General features: G+C 40.4%; 1 protein-coding gene across 10 annotated transcripts in view; it reads right to left on the reverse strand.

The window, feature by feature from the left end:
• The window catches only part of NFIA (nuclear factor I A), a 398,911-nt gene that overhangs the window by 263,089 nt on the left and 118,585 nt on the right, over positions 1–17,237 (reverse strand). For 5 of the 10 annotated variants that reach the window (XM_033151951.1, XM_033151947.1, XM_033151946.1 and 2 more), the window contains exon 2: positions 8,107–8,638. In XM_033151951.1, coding sequence (XP_033007842.1) covers positions 8,107–8,638 — 532 coding nt within the window. Of the gene's footprint in view, positions 1–8,106; positions 8,639–14,433; positions 14,856–17,237 lie in introns of those variants that run through there. The other 5 variants (XM_033151955.1, XM_033151953.1, XM_033151949.1 and 2 more) reach the window with 3 other exon arrangements.

The raw sequence follows: 17,237 nt of genomic DNA on the forward strand, positions 1-17,237 counted from the left end.
TTGCACATTAGATAACTGCTTGATCACCTGAATGTGTGGAAGTACTGATCAATCACTACAATACAGTGGTACCTCTGGTTACGAACTTAAAAGCACCTCCTGTCACTTACTCAACCCTTAAATAAACAAACAAACCAAAAGTTAAGTATGTGGGACTAAATACCACTCTCCTAATGTCCACATACATTTCCAGGCTTCCTACAAAAAATATACTCTAAGCAGCAAATGTTTCATGTCCACCAATTTTCACCAATTGTGCAGACATAACATGCAGTTAATGTTAATGTAAGAAACATTGCTCATGTCCTTCTCATCATTCACCTCCATAGCCTGAGACTGCCTTGTCATTTTTCACATCAGAATTGGTAAACAACAGTAAGTGAGGCTATGGCATCACTCTCTACCAAAGCCCACTGTGACACTACTAAAAATCATTCACTCATTGCCAGAAAGATACTATTAATCCTAGAAAGGGTGATGTAAGGATGGTAGCCATATAGCCTAATACTGGCCCAATGCTTGACAGCACTTCACAGGACCACACTTAAAGGTCCTAGGAACAGTAGAAGAGCAGCAACTTGCCTTGCACCACTAGGTTTTCCCTGCAACTGAAGCAATGGGTGACTGCTAGATTGCAATGTTTAGGGCAGGATGAATAGAGGCATTGCAGACTTTGTGCATAGCATGCTATTTGCTTGAACAGGACCTGAAACACAGACCTGATCCTTCTTCACTGAGCTACAATTCACTTTGGGGAAAACTTTGATAAATCTGTACTACCTTTCAATCTGTATCAGAGCTATTGAAACAGCTTTATAATATCAAGATATTACTCTCCTTTGCCAATGCACAAATCTACGTATTTCTGATCATCCAACAGAGCCTGAGTTATAGTTCATGTCTGAGCAACAATCCCTTGAGGATAGTAAATAACTCATTGGCAAGGCAAAGTTTAGGACTATTCTCCTAAACTTTGGCCAAAACCCTAAAATCAGTTGGTATTTGTGATGTGCGACAGTGAACATTTCACTCCTAGACCTTGAAGGAAGGAGAGCACGTCTCCACAAGCACTGCTTTAGATTACAGGCTCGTTACATTAATTTGATTTAGTTTGACTATGGGCTCTTTTAAACTGTAGGGTGGCTGCTTTCACAGAAACTGACTTGGGTTGCTTTTGTCGCTGTTGCTGTCTTTTACATTTAAATTGGGAGGGTTCTGAAGGGGACAGTAAGCAGCCATCATAATAATGGTTATTGACATTGCAGAATATTTGAGTTTACACTGCTTCTTTTGCAAGACTTGGAAAAAGCTGACATGATGTTTTAGGTCTTCTACAGTCAGCTTTCAGGCCTCAATCAAGTGAAACATCCAGCCCTGCTGTGTACACCACTGACCACAACAAAGATTGTGGTTTCTCCCACACTCGCCTTAAATAGATTTAAATTAATGCTATTCATCACTGGGTGGAAAAGAAAGGAAATATAAAAAGTACAGTAACTTAAGACAAGTTAGGCCTGGCCAGCAATATTGGGCAGTTTTCATACTATTGAGCTAGCCTCATGGCTATAAATGCCATGGACTTGACTCAAATACTTCTCTTTACATTTATACTAGGAGCTCTTTTTTCTTACTGATTGGGTACATCTGCTATTTCAGGATACAGGAAACAGCATTTAAATCATGCGATACTTCTTTCCTGAAAACACCTGGAAGTATTCTAAGAAACATTAAAAGGCTATACGCTGCTCTGCTTTATTTGTTTCTGTTTTGGAGAAAGCTTAGCCACATGACTGAACTTGTGCCAGCAGTTCATGATATAGCAAACACTCATAAGTTCCACTACCGTTAGGGTTGAAATTAGCATGGATGCTTACCATCTCAATTACAGCAGCAGGGGAATGCAGTTGTCCCCATCTAAATCCTGCTTCTGTCAACCACAGTCTGTTACGGCCAGCAATACAAACTACTTCTCCACTGACCGAAACAGAAAGTCCCAATGAATAGAGATCCCTTTCTACACTGTACTGCATGCAAAGCAGTTATTCTCAGATGGATCTGAGAGTGCAATGTAAGTTCTTCACCAGTTATGGTTGGAGACATAGTTGGCTGTCACATCAAAGTCGACAGCTGGATCTGGCAACTGGACACAGAGAACACTGGAATCCATGGCGGGGTTATAAAAACAGGGATCCCTTGCTTCAGTGAATCATAAAACAGTGACTCCCAAAGAACATTTGCACCAGCAGAAAGAGCTTCAGCAGTATGACTGGAGAAGAGTTAGATGCAAGTGCCTCAGTTGCATATAGTGCAGCACAAAGATCTCGGAAGGCAGGAGGATGATAATAATCAAGAGAGATTGAAGTGTTAATACACTAGACAATTCTGCTATTTTGTCCCTACAGCTGTTTCCAGTTCTCAAGATGCCAGATAACAATCTCTGAAGGGACAAGATACCCTTAAAATTTATTTTGAGGGAAGATTCTCCCATATCAAACCATCAATGCAACTCTCTTCTCTCATGAACTGCTATGCTGGCTGGGGTCTGCATGCCCTTTTCCACCAGCAGAAATAAGAAGCTAGAAGTTCTCACAAATATGGGAACAAGGGAAAGCAAAACACACTAAAAACAGTAGCAACACACTACATGGACTTAGCATCTTGGTTTTGTGTAAGTTTAACTAAGGCAGACAGGAGCTAGCATTATAAAAGGAATAAATACATTTAAGTACCGAGGACAATATACTTCTTATGCTGTGGAACATGCATACAAGTCCAGAATAACTCAGCAAAAGTTGCGTACTGCAGTCCTGATTAAATCAATGAGGCTTAAGTACACACTCAAGCACTAGTACTTGATCACCCTAATCTGATGCATTGATATACATTGCTATACTCCCTGATCTGATGCATTCAGCATTCATGAAGTGCTACTGTGCAGTGTCACGCAGATACCTACCCAAGGGCTGCTGCACTTTCTGCAATAATGAAGAGTGCTCAAGGTCAGGTGTGGGGAACCTTTGGCACTACAGAGGCTGCTGAACCACAGTTCTCATCAGCCCCAGCAAACTTGGCCAGTGGCACATGGTTCAATGACCTCTGAAGGGTTGAAGGTTTCCCCCACCTGCTCTAGGTACACAACCTTATTTCACAAATGGAGCTCTCTCCAGCTATGCAGAAAACAGAGCTACACATGCTCAACAGTGCTTCATGAAGTTTTGACTGCCCAGAAGACATCTAAATTAAGATACTGCATCAAAGCAAGCGATGTTTATGAAGGGTAATGCTAGATAGGAGTTCCACTTGGGACAAAGTGAATCTTGGTAAAGAGAGCTACATATTCAAGGTTCCATTATTGAGGATCCAATTCACCTGATGCTGAAGTGTAAGTTAAGTTCTCTATGAAATAGGGTTACATACGGAGAAGTCGGCACACCTAGGCTGCAACTTCACACATTGATCTGGGCGTAAATCTTGTTGAACTTAAACCCACTTTTTTCTGAGTAGACATGCGCAGGATTACCCTAAAACTGTAGTTACAGGTAGGTAGCCGTGTTGGTCTGCCATAGCAAAAAAAAATTTTTTTTAAAAAAAATCCTTCCAGTAGCACCTTAGAGACCAACTAAGTTTGTTCTTGGTATGAGCTTTCGTGTGCATGCACACTTCTTCAGATACCTAAAACTGTAGATTAAGTTTAGAATGGAATATGAAATTCTTTTTAGTGAGTCTTGTTTTACCCAACACATACCATTCTAACTAAAAACCTTTGTGATCTTACACTTGCTTTTTAGTAATAGGGAGCAAGTTCTCAATCTGTTACTATGGCCATCTGGTTAATCAGCAAATCATGCATAACTGTACAGCCATATGAAAGAATGACAACAGCAGCCACAAACCAATGAAAGCACATCATACCTAAGAAACGGCATTTATTTTCCTTTGATTTAAATGAAATAAACATTGAATTTTTAAAAAGAACATTTTTTAAAGGCTACATAATTAGAATAAAGTACACACTGTCACAGTCATGGAATAATGTGGTGTGATCAGAAATACTTTATATGGAAAATATATACTTTTTGCAGGAAGATATCAAGGGTTACAAAATCTTGTGCCAGCTCTGTTTGAAGTGTTCAGAATTATTACAACAGCTTTCACATTGTTGATAAATACCAAATGTTCTGTATTGCAGGATGATTTCAATAATGATCAATTGTACTAGAAGTATACAATGTACCTTTCAGATTTAGAACAAAAGTGCCCAAAATTTTGCAAAGGTATCTCTCACTATGCTTCATGACCGACTAACTCACATGGTGCAGCTTTACCAGCTATGGGGTAAATATCACCACCCTCCAAATAATATACAATATTGGTTTATTATAGATGAAAAAGGGTGCTCTTTATATTACACTGTCACTTTTCTCCAGAACTAAACACATTTTCACATCTACCACAACAAAATCAGCCTTGTCATGACTTTGGCTTCAGTTCTTAATAGCATTACAATCTATAGGAAAAGGTCTAATTCAATTAATATATCTTGGTCAGATTTTAAAATTTTAATTCGGAAATTTTAAACACACACACACACACACAAGAGAGAGAGTTCAAAGCATTTGCTATGTTTAGGCTGCAAACCTTAATATACATGTACTTGCTAGAGAGTAAGATTGTGAGACTTACTTCTGGGTAAACATGCATAGGCTTGTGCTGTTAAAACCATGCCTAAAACAGATAATGGTCAAAAACACAAGCTATTGTATGTGGCTGACAAAACACAAGCTAGCTTTGTCCATTTAAAATATCCTCAAAAAACAAACAGAAAAATCTTTAACCTCTCACAGAACCCAGTGCTTGAGCTTAGAATCCCCTTTTACAATGTGATCATGTTAACTGAAGTTGCTCTGCTGCAGTAAAAAACAAGGAAGTTCTCGCTTGAGTGCCTACTAATGAACAAAGGTTAACTTTATCTCAAAGGTCAAATGCCTGGTGGCGAAGGTTATGACCCTAACAACTTAAATGGTGACCCTGCCACGTGCCAAGTATATTGCAGATTCTGATACAGATCATCTGGTAAGGGGCTGGTCATAAATTTACTTTGCTATTATACTCCCACAAAGAATACTGTTTGTCACAACAGTTTCCAAGTTGTCATTTGATACATGGGCTGGAGAACTGAGAGGGGGAAAGCAATCCAAAGTTAAAGGTAGCACTACTGTATTTTGATGGCCTGAAAAAAACCCTGAAACTCAAAATTGAAACCAATGTTTTAATTTCAGTGTACTTTAGCCACATCTTTGCTCATAAATTCTTTTATTCACAGTTTTCTTTCAATCTTTGCAAGCTAGTTCATATAATTGTCAAATTTTACATCCCTGTTTCTACATGATTTCCTTAGGAGAATAATTTGTTTTTTGTGGCTCAGACTTACTTCGCAAGCAGGAGCATTGTTTAGATTTGAACACATGATTTTCTTGCAAATGACTATGTCCTGGCACAAGGAGGGGGCAACGAAGAAGGAGGAAAAGAGTCCTCCACACAATTGTTATAAATACATATTTAAGAAGGAAAGGGACATCATACTGCAGAAATCATCAGGAATTAAAGTATCTTGGAACAGTACACAAAATAATAGCACTGAGTGAAAAGGCCACAATGGTTTTGGCAAATATCTGAAAGCACGTTTTGGAGTCTGAACCTCTTGCCAACACTGGCAACTTCTCAAAACTTTTAAGTAGAAAGAAACATTTTCTGTTTGCAGACCTTTGGGGTTATAGAAGACGCTCCTCAGCTCAGCTGTCTATACGTTGATCAACCTGCCTATTATTTTATACATTTTTATTGGCAACTCTCACAGCATAACTATAAGGTCAGTAAACCTTTTAAAGCAAATCAGGTTGATCTGAAGACAAAGGGCCTTTAAGATTTTGTTCTGAAATGCTCTTGTTGCGCATACAGTACAAGTTGCCATTACTGCAGCTCTGCAAGAGCCAATCACTATTAACTTGGCCAACATTCAGGTTTAACAAAGGAGCCTGGGATACATCAGCGCAAAAAAGAAAGAAACTACAACAATTACCCCTAATGAAGGTTGTCCAATCATAATGCAAATTGTAACTACGTTCTCAAATACATAGCAAATTCTTTCCAGTATCTGAAGAAGTGTGCATGCACACGAAAGCTCATACCAAGAACAACTTCAGTTGGTCTCTAAGGTGCTACTGGAAAGAATCACAAATACATAGCGTCATTGAAATATTTTCTACAACACGAACTGAAAAAGAGTGTGATATATTACACCTGCGGAAAAAATAAGTTAAGATGTAAAAAAATACATTTTATAAGGACCTGCAAACATGAATACTCCCCCAAAAGCAGTTTACCTATAAATGAAAATACAATTACAATGGCGATTGGCATGCTTAAAAAAAAGTCAAAGCTCACAAAGGTGCGCATTACCAAATTTACTAGGCTCTATTGTTAGCATAGCAACACAACTGTACCACAGAATATTGCCAGATATATATTCCATAATGGAAGCAATTGATTATATTATGCCTGATTGCATTGATATATAACAGTAACTTTGTTAAGGTGATACTATGAGTATTTGCAATCAATATAACAACTACTTTCAATTAATTGCCATGGATTATTTGAAAAATCAATCTACAATGCATGTCCTGAGTCAACAGATGTATGAAGATAGTTTGCAACATGCTGTTAGCACCAAACATTTTTAATGAAAGCATCCATATTTTAAATCTTTAACTGATTCATCAGCTTTCCGTAAAGTCTCACAGGAAACCCTACAATGAAGTTGGGTCTACAGTCTATCATAGGCAGTTCTTAATTAATGAAACTGAGCTCTGGTATTTATTCTTTAACTAAATGAGAAAGCATCCACACCACAGCACTTCAGAAACAGATCGCATCTTCACCAATATTTTTGGACACGTCACTCAGCGTAAGTACACAATGCAAATAACAGAATCACGTACATTTGCAAACTTAAAGCAAGCCATCCTTTCTAGGAGAAAAGCACAAAACCTCTTCATAATAATACATGCCAATGATTTCAACAACATTACTAAATGACAAGATGTCACACAATAAAGACCAATTGCCATTTTCCATAAGACCATCCAACAGCCACGAATGTACCTAGCACCTAAAAATGCTAGATCAAATTAAAACTGTTAAGCTTATTAAATTTCCTCTCCAATCTGATCCAAACTGAAATACTGAAATGTCTGAGTCACAGAGAGACAAGTGGCTTGCTTTGAAACTGCTAGGCCTAATTACTGAGAAACTATGAATTTGACTAAAACAAGGTTACGGGAAAACACACACTGTCTTGATCAGTAACAGCACTTATTTGTTACTAGTGGCAGGTATATGATAGTCACAGCCAGAAGTACAGTTGCAAACAGTGCATGATCCATTTTCCTGAATCTCACGTGTTAAACTAGCAACCCATCCTTTAAAAGAAATATTCTACCCACAGGCAGAGGTTACCAGGAACTTTTTGTTTTTTCCTCTTTCATTAGGCAGATGTTTTCTTACCCATGGCAATTAAAATCGACAGTTTGTGTATCTGTGAGGAGTCATCACTGCGTGCTCAGTGTTTTTTCTTAAAGTGGCCAAATTTTGGATATTTAACCATACTGTATTACAGATTGGGCTTGTAAGTTTTTTATAGTTATTACTGATTTCCTCACAAAATAGTGAACTTTGAACATGTTGAGCAAAATAATCACTCAGAAATACACAGCACCCTCATTTCCAATCTTTAACCAGGCCTAGAAATATTTTGTACATACAGTCTCCATCTTTATACTACAGTTCCGTACTTATGAAAAAGCTTCAAAAAGTCAGGATGTTAGGTTACAATGCAAAAAAAACCCTCATGTTTTTGCAATCACCTTTTATTAACAGCTTTGCAATACAACACAGGATGTCTATATCCTTCCCACTACTGGTTAAACTTCAACCACTATCACAGCCACACTGCCAACCAGCATGGCGGATGCAAGCACAGATTTGCCTAATCGTTTGGTTCAAAAAGTCATTAATAGTTGAACAACATGGAATAAAGGCACTTACCTGCTGCGTGCACAAAGTATGCCAAATATAAATCGAGTTCCTTAACAGAAACCCCTATATGATGCGGCTGTACGCACAGCCCTGGATTTGAGCACTGTGGGGACTTTACAAGGCGTTCGCCATCAGTACTTTCAAGCGGAATACCTTTAAATAAAATCACCATAACAAGGTCCAACCTCCAGACCTTATCTGCCTGGCGTAAGCAGTCAATTCTTCTCATCTTGCCCTTCTGGTCTGGATTGGAAAGAACGCAACATGGAGGTTTTTTCCCCGTGACAGTTAGAACAAAATCCTCCCGATACTCAGGCCTGATGTCTTTCCGTAGTTTTGCCAGAAGTCTGGACGCCCATTTTTGTTTGACCTCAGGTTTTTCACTTAGCAATTCATCCTTCACAGCTCTTTCTTCTTCTTTTGACATGCGTTTCTCATGTTTTTTAAAGTATTTTCGCTTTCGAGCTTGTAGGTTGAACCATGTGTATGCAAATGCTCGGACGTGGGGAAGAAGTGCTTCAATGAAGGGATGGAATTCATCCTGGAAGGAATTAAAATGAAGAATTATAAAAAGGAATAATTAGCATCGCAAAGGCTTTGTTTGTTTCACTAATAGTCACCATAACTTACAAGCAGGCAATTTTAAGTCATCAGAACACAGGGAGGACCAAATCATTGTAGTGGATACAACAGGTAAAATCATAAACATATCCAATAACCCAATTTTTGGTAGTCACAAGGCCTCATTCAGGAAAAAAATAATAAGGCAAAACCACTTAAACACAAGTGCTGAAAACATCCTGGCATGCCAATCCTAATCACGTTTGCTCAGAAATAAGTCCTCCTAAAATCCATGGGATGGACTTCTAAGGAAATGTACTTCGAATCAGGATGTAGAGGTATAAGCCTGAAACCACTGACTTTACAATAGTTCCCTTTAAGTCAATAGAAGTCCAGAATCAGTAACCTGAGATTGGCAAGAAGTTTTTTGTGATCTTAATCCCAACTCAAAGCAGGGATATATTTCTTTGCTCTTTCCGTGACCCTTCTGTGAATGGTGTGGCCACTGTAGCATTTGCCCACCGATTTGGCAAAACCTAAACATCTGGATGCCAATTAGTACTGTTATGTCAAACCTGATGTACAGTACAAACTTTTCCTAAAATGTATTTTAAAGTATTGACCTGTAATGTAATAGAATTTCAAATTAGGATTATGTAAATAGAATTGAATATATGATTATTTTAATAGTAAGAAAGCATAAAAAGCTATCACATTTTCTAAACCTATGCAATAAAATCCTCAAAATGTGGAATTCTGAAAGGTTTCTCCGATCTTTTTACATAAAACAAAAACAGTATATAACACATCGCGAGTACAATTCTCTTTTACTTAAGTTTGTTTAAATGATAAAAAGAACCCTGGAAGCTAGAAAGTTTGTATACAGATCCAGAAAGCTATAAAATAAAACACCTAGATTTGTACAGTGTAACAAAATGTGGATAATAAATCATTGACATTACAGTATACATATTACTTTAATTTGCCCTTTTATAAAAATAGAAAAAGACATTTAAACGTTTCTCCCACGTCAATGAACATATTGAAAGAGAGGTCATGGATCAAACTTTTAAATAAAGGTGTGCACACTGCAAATGCTGCAAAGGCCATACAGGTTATTGGAAATGTATTATAATCATTATGTATATTATTGATATGCATGCAATTGGTTATGGAAGTACCTATAGAAAAACATATGCTATTTAAATATCTGATCCTGTAAACACACAGCTGTGAAATGTGATTATTTCTCCTACTGTAACTGGCATGCATTTGGAAGAGGTTCTTTCACTTTCAACATATGTTTTTATAAACATGGACTTTCTCCTACGCATAAAAGTACACATGCTTATGTAGTAAATAAGTTGGCAATTTATTTTTTCGTGTAATTCATTCATTTATGAAATGTGTTACTATAACCGTTACCAAAATAATTTCATTAAAAAAAGAAAGAAGCATCTCTATTTAATGCTTTACAAGGTCTCTTTTATACTCATACAAATGCAGGTGTGAAAGAAAGAAACAACGCCCAAATGATTCTAAAAACTGTGGGCCTCTCTGGTCCGCAAGTGGTTAATTGCTATATACTGTATCTATACAGTATACAGTATATATGACAAAATGTTATGTATTTCAGTAGAAAAGATTCTTAGAAAGTACATAAAGGGGTCAAAACATATTGCTGGGAATGGAAGGGATAGATATTTGCATGAATGTTTAGCTGGGTCTAATATACAAAATAGACATTTCACAAAATGATGATTTCTGACACTCCCTTGAAACAACCCTGCTTTATATTTCAAAGAAGTACAAAAAACATATTAGGATAATAGCAGTTTCAACAGCAGTAGATCAAAGGCAGAATGCTTATTTGCATTTTCAAAAATGAACTTTAAAAAACACACACACACACACCAAATGTATCACTAATAGAGGCTGCCACTAAGAGCAAAGTAAACTATTACGCAGGATACAACACACTGAGGCCTTTTCCACACGCACACAGAGACACAGTTTAGAATAGTCAACAGCATCACAAATGGGGCCTTTTATAATGTTTTATCTCCTAAGCTGTATAAAACATTTGCTAAAGTAATTCACTGCAAAATAAATGACCACTTCAGATATTGGCTTTATCCTAAAAACTGTTTTCTACATTTTATTAACTAACCTTGTATGCTTGCAGTCCTTCCTGGCTCTAACTTGAACTCCTTCCCAACTACAGTATACTTCTTTTATTCTATTGTAATGCTGAGTCAATAGTGCATGGTTGAAAAAGGTAAAAAACAGCTAAAAGATTTTATGTAAAAGCTTCAAAAACCACCAAATGGCCTTGAAATAATGCTACAGTGAAGAGGTCCATCATTGCTGATATAAGGACTGTTAAGCAAATAGGATTTGTCAAGATTGTAGATGGGAGGTTTACTGCTTTTTCAAAATAATTCTACTTCACGTACAAATATATCCCTTTTAAAAAGACAGCCTCCAAAATCTCACTGTGAAGGTATTAGAAAAGGAGCAATAATATATACCCAACAACTGAGATGAATTACAGCTTTATATTTTATGTTACAATGCGGTTTGTTCAATTACCAAGGTTTTCCTGGTGAATTTTTAAAAAGTCCAGGTATGTGTGCAGAATCACTTTAAAAGATTAAAAGTAGCCAATACAAAAAGTGGTCATGGAGTCCTTGTCCTAAATTAGGATTAGAACCAAAACTTCTCATAAAGTTTAGTAAGTTGCATTTTGAACAAGGAAGGTTGCTTTAAAAAGAACATATGCATCTTCCATTATTATTTGCCGGGGCTGGGTAAGGGGAGATAACAAAAGTGAGTTTAGAAATCCTTTTTGCGGCTCATAAGTATTGTGCCTCAACAAGCACATTGTCACAACTGCACAGCTAAAGTCTGGCTCACAGAACAACAAAATTGGTGTATATTTGTAAATGAGAAAAGGCGACCGGAAAAAGAACCTAAGCCCCTCTACAAATAAAAGCATGCAACATTCTAGCAATCTTTGGAAACACATTTGCGTTGCTCCATTTGAAAGTTAGTCAGCTCTATAAACTCTCGAAGCATCAATACTTCTATAAACCATAAGCCAACGTATATTTGCCTGCACATCTATGATGAGCTGTTAATGTAAAGCCAAGACAATGTCTGATAAACAGCAAGTAGGTAAATCACCTATAGTGGTGTGGAGTAGTAGATAACCCTTTAACAGGTACTTTGTCCTAGTCTTCCAGTTCCATTAGCCGGGTATATGTGCTTTATGATTATGTTTTAAATCATAGGCTACTAGACAAATTTAAAGGAGACAAGGGTTTTGAAACGCTAATACAACTACTTAAGCCTTTCCTAATAGTATAACTTATGGTTTATATGTGATCTGGCTCTATATTTGAAACACTCTTGGTAGGTTGTATAAAGACGCCTTTGAATACCTAGATGCTATTTCCAAATGTGCAATGAGAATGCAGAGTGCTTTGCAGCAGAAAGTCTCTTATGTTAAAATTTCCTTTTTATATGTGCTATAACTGTCTGCAATCTGCATGCTGTATGGTTGGGCCAACTAAAAACCAGAGTACAGTACCCACATACAGTATGCATATGAGTGTGTGTGTGTGTGTGTGTGGTGAGAGGGAGAGTGGGCAGCTTGATGTAGGTGTGTGCATGTGTTTTAAAGAGCGGGAGATCTGTTCTACCCTGTGTAAATAAATCAAAAGGGGGGGAATAACTGGGCTGAGTTCTTCATGAAGTAAGACAAAACTTTTCACTAGGTCTAGTTTTTGGACGATGTACAGAAGCTCCAAACGCATTCCAAAGTGTATGTTTGTGGCATCTGCCTATAATGGACTTTGAGGTTGTTAACATAGTTAAGTTGCATTGTGTAGCAATTCTGGTTGCAAGTTCATGGATTATAGGTTAGGTAGTGAGGCTCTGTCAGTGACTAAGTTTTATCCACACCTAAGCATTTACTTGGTCATCTTGCAAAATCCACTGTGAAGCCCTCTTTTAAAAGAAACCCACACATGCACTTCAAAACCCATACAAAGGCAGGAAATAATATTGGACACTTGGGTCCCTGAATGTTTCACCCCAAAATCATCATCACATCCTGCTAACTGAAGGTGGGTAGCAGCACTTTGTGCCAGAAACATGTATTGAAATGGTAATGAAAGAACTTTATCTAAATCCTCTAGAAACTTTCACAGTGTAAGACTGGGAGGCAACAAACTTCCAACGAAGATTACTGAGTTGCAGAAAGAGAAGGGAAAGGGAAGGTGCACACACACACACACACGAGAATACATCTTGGGGCAATGTTTCTAAATTGTGGAAATAAATCCGAGAAAGAAGATAGGGTGTGTGACTGTTATCTGAAGATTTGGCGCTGCCCTAAAGTTTTCTTTGGCCAGAGGGGGGGGGGGCACACACCACGCGGAGGTGGGTAGGATCGTGTTTGAGGTTAGAAAGGAAAGTTGTCCGAAGTCTCAGGGAGCAGTTTCCCATGTGTTGCATAGGCGTCAGGAACAGAACCCTTCCAATTCAGAGCAGTGTAATCGGAAGGGGATCTGGAGAGGTGGGTGCGAGGTGGGGGTGGTAGGGTGGGAATCAGGTCCGAAATTATTGCCAGCCCACGAAGAACTTAAGAGCTGCTGCGTTGCAAACAAAAGGGATAGCAACTTTATGCAAGAAGAAACTGCCTTCTCCGCCTCCTCTTTCTCCAAGCAGGACGTTGCAAGTCCAACTTCCCAAAGGAAACAACCCCAGGCGAACGTGACACCCGAGCAAGTGACAAGGCGCATTGGAGGCAGCCGGGGAGGCAGCTCTGGGCTGGGATCGCTGGGCAGGGACATGCAAGGGCTGCAGTGGCCGCCGAGGATCCCGAGCTGGGTTTGGTGCACGAGAGGAGCGGGAGGGCAGGCGCTGCAGGAGGCGCTGCAGCAGGAACCGGAGCAGCAGCAACGCGGGGCTCCGGCTAAGAAACGCCTGGGGGTTCCTGAAACATCCAGCTAGCCGTGCAAAAACCCCGTGCAATGTCTGAAAGGGTCAGAGCCCTAGGCATAGGTGCAATGCATCTCTCTCTGGCACTACGTCTCCGCCTGGGACTCAAACCGAAGGAGTCGCTGCAAAACCACCAGCCACACAAATTCTAGGCTGCTGAACAAAAAGTGTGCGAGGAGTTTGGGGAGGTAAAGCAATGCAGCTCGAGCAATTGGGGGGGGGGAGAGAGATGCATGCAGCACGCAGCTTCTCAATGCTGCACTTTAAAAACAAAACAGAAAGCATCTAACTGTATCTGTGTCGTGTGTTGCTCCATTTGCATGCATTCGTCGCCTCGGAAGCACAAACAGTGAGTATTGATTTCAGATGACCAAGCATGTAATGAGGTTGCACGACTGCGAAACACGTGCAGATAGTCCTCGAACGCGCGCACACGAACACGCACACACGGGATTTCGGCGCGACCCCCACCCCAGCCGCCTCCGCCAGACCCCCCTACCCTCCGGCAGAGACGTCTGCGCACCCCAATATTAATTAAACCCTTAATAATGAGGCGCCATTAGCCATGTGTCGATACAAATGGCCGTGCATGAGCAGGAATGCAAGCGAGTGGGAAAGAAAAGTTACTTTCCGCCCGCGGGATTTCGCCTTCCCGCCCTCTGCGCCCCCCTCCCGCCGCCAGGCTCCCCCGAACCCCCGGCCAAGACAGACGGACAGAGCAGCCCCTTGCCCTCACCCCCCCCAAATGAATCCGAAGAAGCTTCTTACCTGGGTAAGACAGAGAGGAGAATACATGGTTGCTGCGGGGGGGTTTGTGGCTTGGAGGTGTGTGAGTGAGAGGGAGAGAGAGAGAGAGAGAGAAAGGGAGGGAGGGAGAGAGGGAGGGAGGGAGAGAGAGAGAAGAGAGAGAGAGAAAGAAAGAGGGGGGAAGAGCCGAGCCTGCTTCTTGCTTTCACATTTCCAACTCTGCTCAACTGCAGCCAGCAGCGCTGATCAGCTCCATGAGCTGAACTTTAACCCCGCCTAGAGTTTCCCTAGCCTACACGCTAGACATGTCTCCTGTGCCCGGGCGTTAAAGGCATAGCGCGCACTTCCCCCCGCGCTCGCAGCCCGGGCAGCCTCTCGACAGCGCCCGGCTCCCTCCAGCTTCCCCGGGAACCTGCCCGCGCGCCTCCTGCTCCTGCTCCTGCTCCTGCTGCTGCTCCGCTCTGCACCGCTCCGCCAGCAGCAGCAGCAGCAGCAGCAGCTCGTTCGCTGCCTTGCCCGGGGGAGGGGGGCTGCGGTGCTACTGCTCGGCCAGCCCTCCCGATCCCCGATCCCAGGCTCTCAGTGCATTACTGGGTAGCGCAGGCAGCAGGAGCCGTTTGCACGCAGGGCTCCCGAGCGGCGAGAGGCTCTGCAGGATGTGCTTAAGCAAACAAAACTACTTTTCCATATTTCTGCCGCTTTCGCTCTCCCCTCCCCCTCCACGGACGCTCTCGCTCCCCACCCCCACCCCAACTTCTCTCCCCACCCCCACCCCCAATCCACAAGACCTTCAAGGAGATCGTTTTAAGGACTTTGGACTAAACTTTCGCCATTCGTCTCATGCGGAAAGAGGCTTTCCGAAATATTACAGTAGCAGCAGCACCCATAGAAAGCATATAGATACAGAGATAGAGCATTTTTCTAAGGGCTGACAGACAAGTCAGGGCGCACTGTGGATTTGAAACTTTGCAAATTGTTTTTCCAGAAATAGTGCCCCAAGTAAAGCTCTAATGGGTGGGGCTTTCTACATTGTTTTGTTTAAATATGAGGGCTAATAAGGCATTAGTGTGCAGCTTCTAATAATTGTGGATATTATTTGTATGGACTGCTTTGTATGAGAGCATGATCACGAGCTGAGAGCACAGCCAAACACATTTGTTCAGAACTTTCTAGCTATTGGCATATGAATGTCCTTTAAAAAACAAAACTCAGGGCACTTTATAGCCAAGGATGCTTATTTTACTAATAATGCACAACTTCAAAACTGCACTGCAACCCTCAAGCAATAAAGTTACTACTTAAAGTTGCTCAACTTTAAATTGAGCCTTCTGTCCTTTATTTATCTTATAATGCATTGTTTTGGCACAAGAAAGGTTTGGTTTTGAGGGTTTGGAAAGTTTCCAGTCAGACAACTTTTCTTTTATTGAATCTTACATTTTCTCTCTAGTCTTTCTTCAGTCTCCTAAGTGGCATCCTCTCTGGTCTTCCTTTCATTTCCCCAAATGCTGCAGCTTTCAGACACTTGCATATCCACAACCATTCATATATTTTTTTTTAAAAAACAACCATGTAAAGAGGAAGAGAATACCACAAGACATACCACATTCAGCATGCATGACTTCTGATATGGACCAGAGATCTAGGTGTCTTAAAATACTGCAAGGACTTTTAGAGGAAAATACATTGCCCAAGGCTATTAAGGGAGGAGGCCTAAGTCGCTATATCACTTTTATCTCCTGGAGGCCCTTCCTTTTCCCAAGTTGAGTGCTTCACTAAAATTATCATTTGTGGATTGCAGGTGTCTAAGCTAAGTTCAAAATTACCTTCAGTTTTCATTCATACCTTTTAAAAAAGAATAAAAAGAATGGCCCAATACCTGTCAGTGATATAATGACATAGAAACACACCCAACTAAACATTTGCTGGGATCTCTTGGCTTTCCAAGTTTCCTCGACAGAACTTTCTGGCTGACAGTCTTACAAAAAGCTAAAACACTGAGGAAAAAGAAGTGACTAAAGTACTGATTTTTTTTTTTTAAGAAAAACCTCACTTATGATTTACGACTTTCAATTTGTTCCCTACCATGCTATGTCTTTCCTTTTTTTTACTTATCTGCCCCTCTCTTCCAAGAGTAGCTGGTGGTCCAATGGCAGTTATACCTTGACCTCCTTTGTGCCCCCTATATATTATATAGCTACTGCCTGTTCCCACAACCAATTCACCACATAGCAGACCAGATAGTCCTGCATGTGCCTACTCTTAACCAAGCTATGCCAACCAGTCACCGCATTTGTCACCATGCACAATTTGTTCGAAATGTACAGCAATGCTGCTACAAACACTGGGAAAGGGGTGTTTGTCCTGAAACTGACAGTGGAATGTGAACAGGGCAGTAAATGCACCACTGCTTTAGCCACAGACATATAGCCCAGCCTGACTTTTCAGCATAGTTGTGCGAATAATGTGAATGGTGGCTTGACTAGGCAGACAAGTTAGCTGGGAATGGTACTTTATAACAGTGTTTTTCAACCACTGTTCCGCGGCACACTAGTGTGCCGCGAGATGTTGCCTGGTGTGCCGTGGGAAAAATTGAAAAATTACTTTATATATAGTCAATATAGGCACAGAGTTAAATTTTTTAACATTTTCTAATGGTGGTGTGCCTCGTGATTTTCTTCATGAAAAAAGTGTGCCTTTGCCCAAAAAAGGTTGAAAAACACTGCTTTATAAGACCCAAATGTTGGTAGGATATGTTTTAGCAACAGAGAGCACAAGCATTTTACACACATACTAATGTTTTTCACCATTTTCCAGTCTCATGTGCC

This window comes from Lacerta agilis, chromosome 6 (genome assembly GCF_009819535.1).
Source record: "Lacerta agilis isolate rLacAgi1 chromosome 6, rLacAgi1.pri, whole genome shotgun sequence".
Taxonomy (NCBI): Eukaryota; Metazoa; Chordata; class Lepidosauria; order Squamata; family Lacertidae; genus Lacerta; species Lacerta agilis.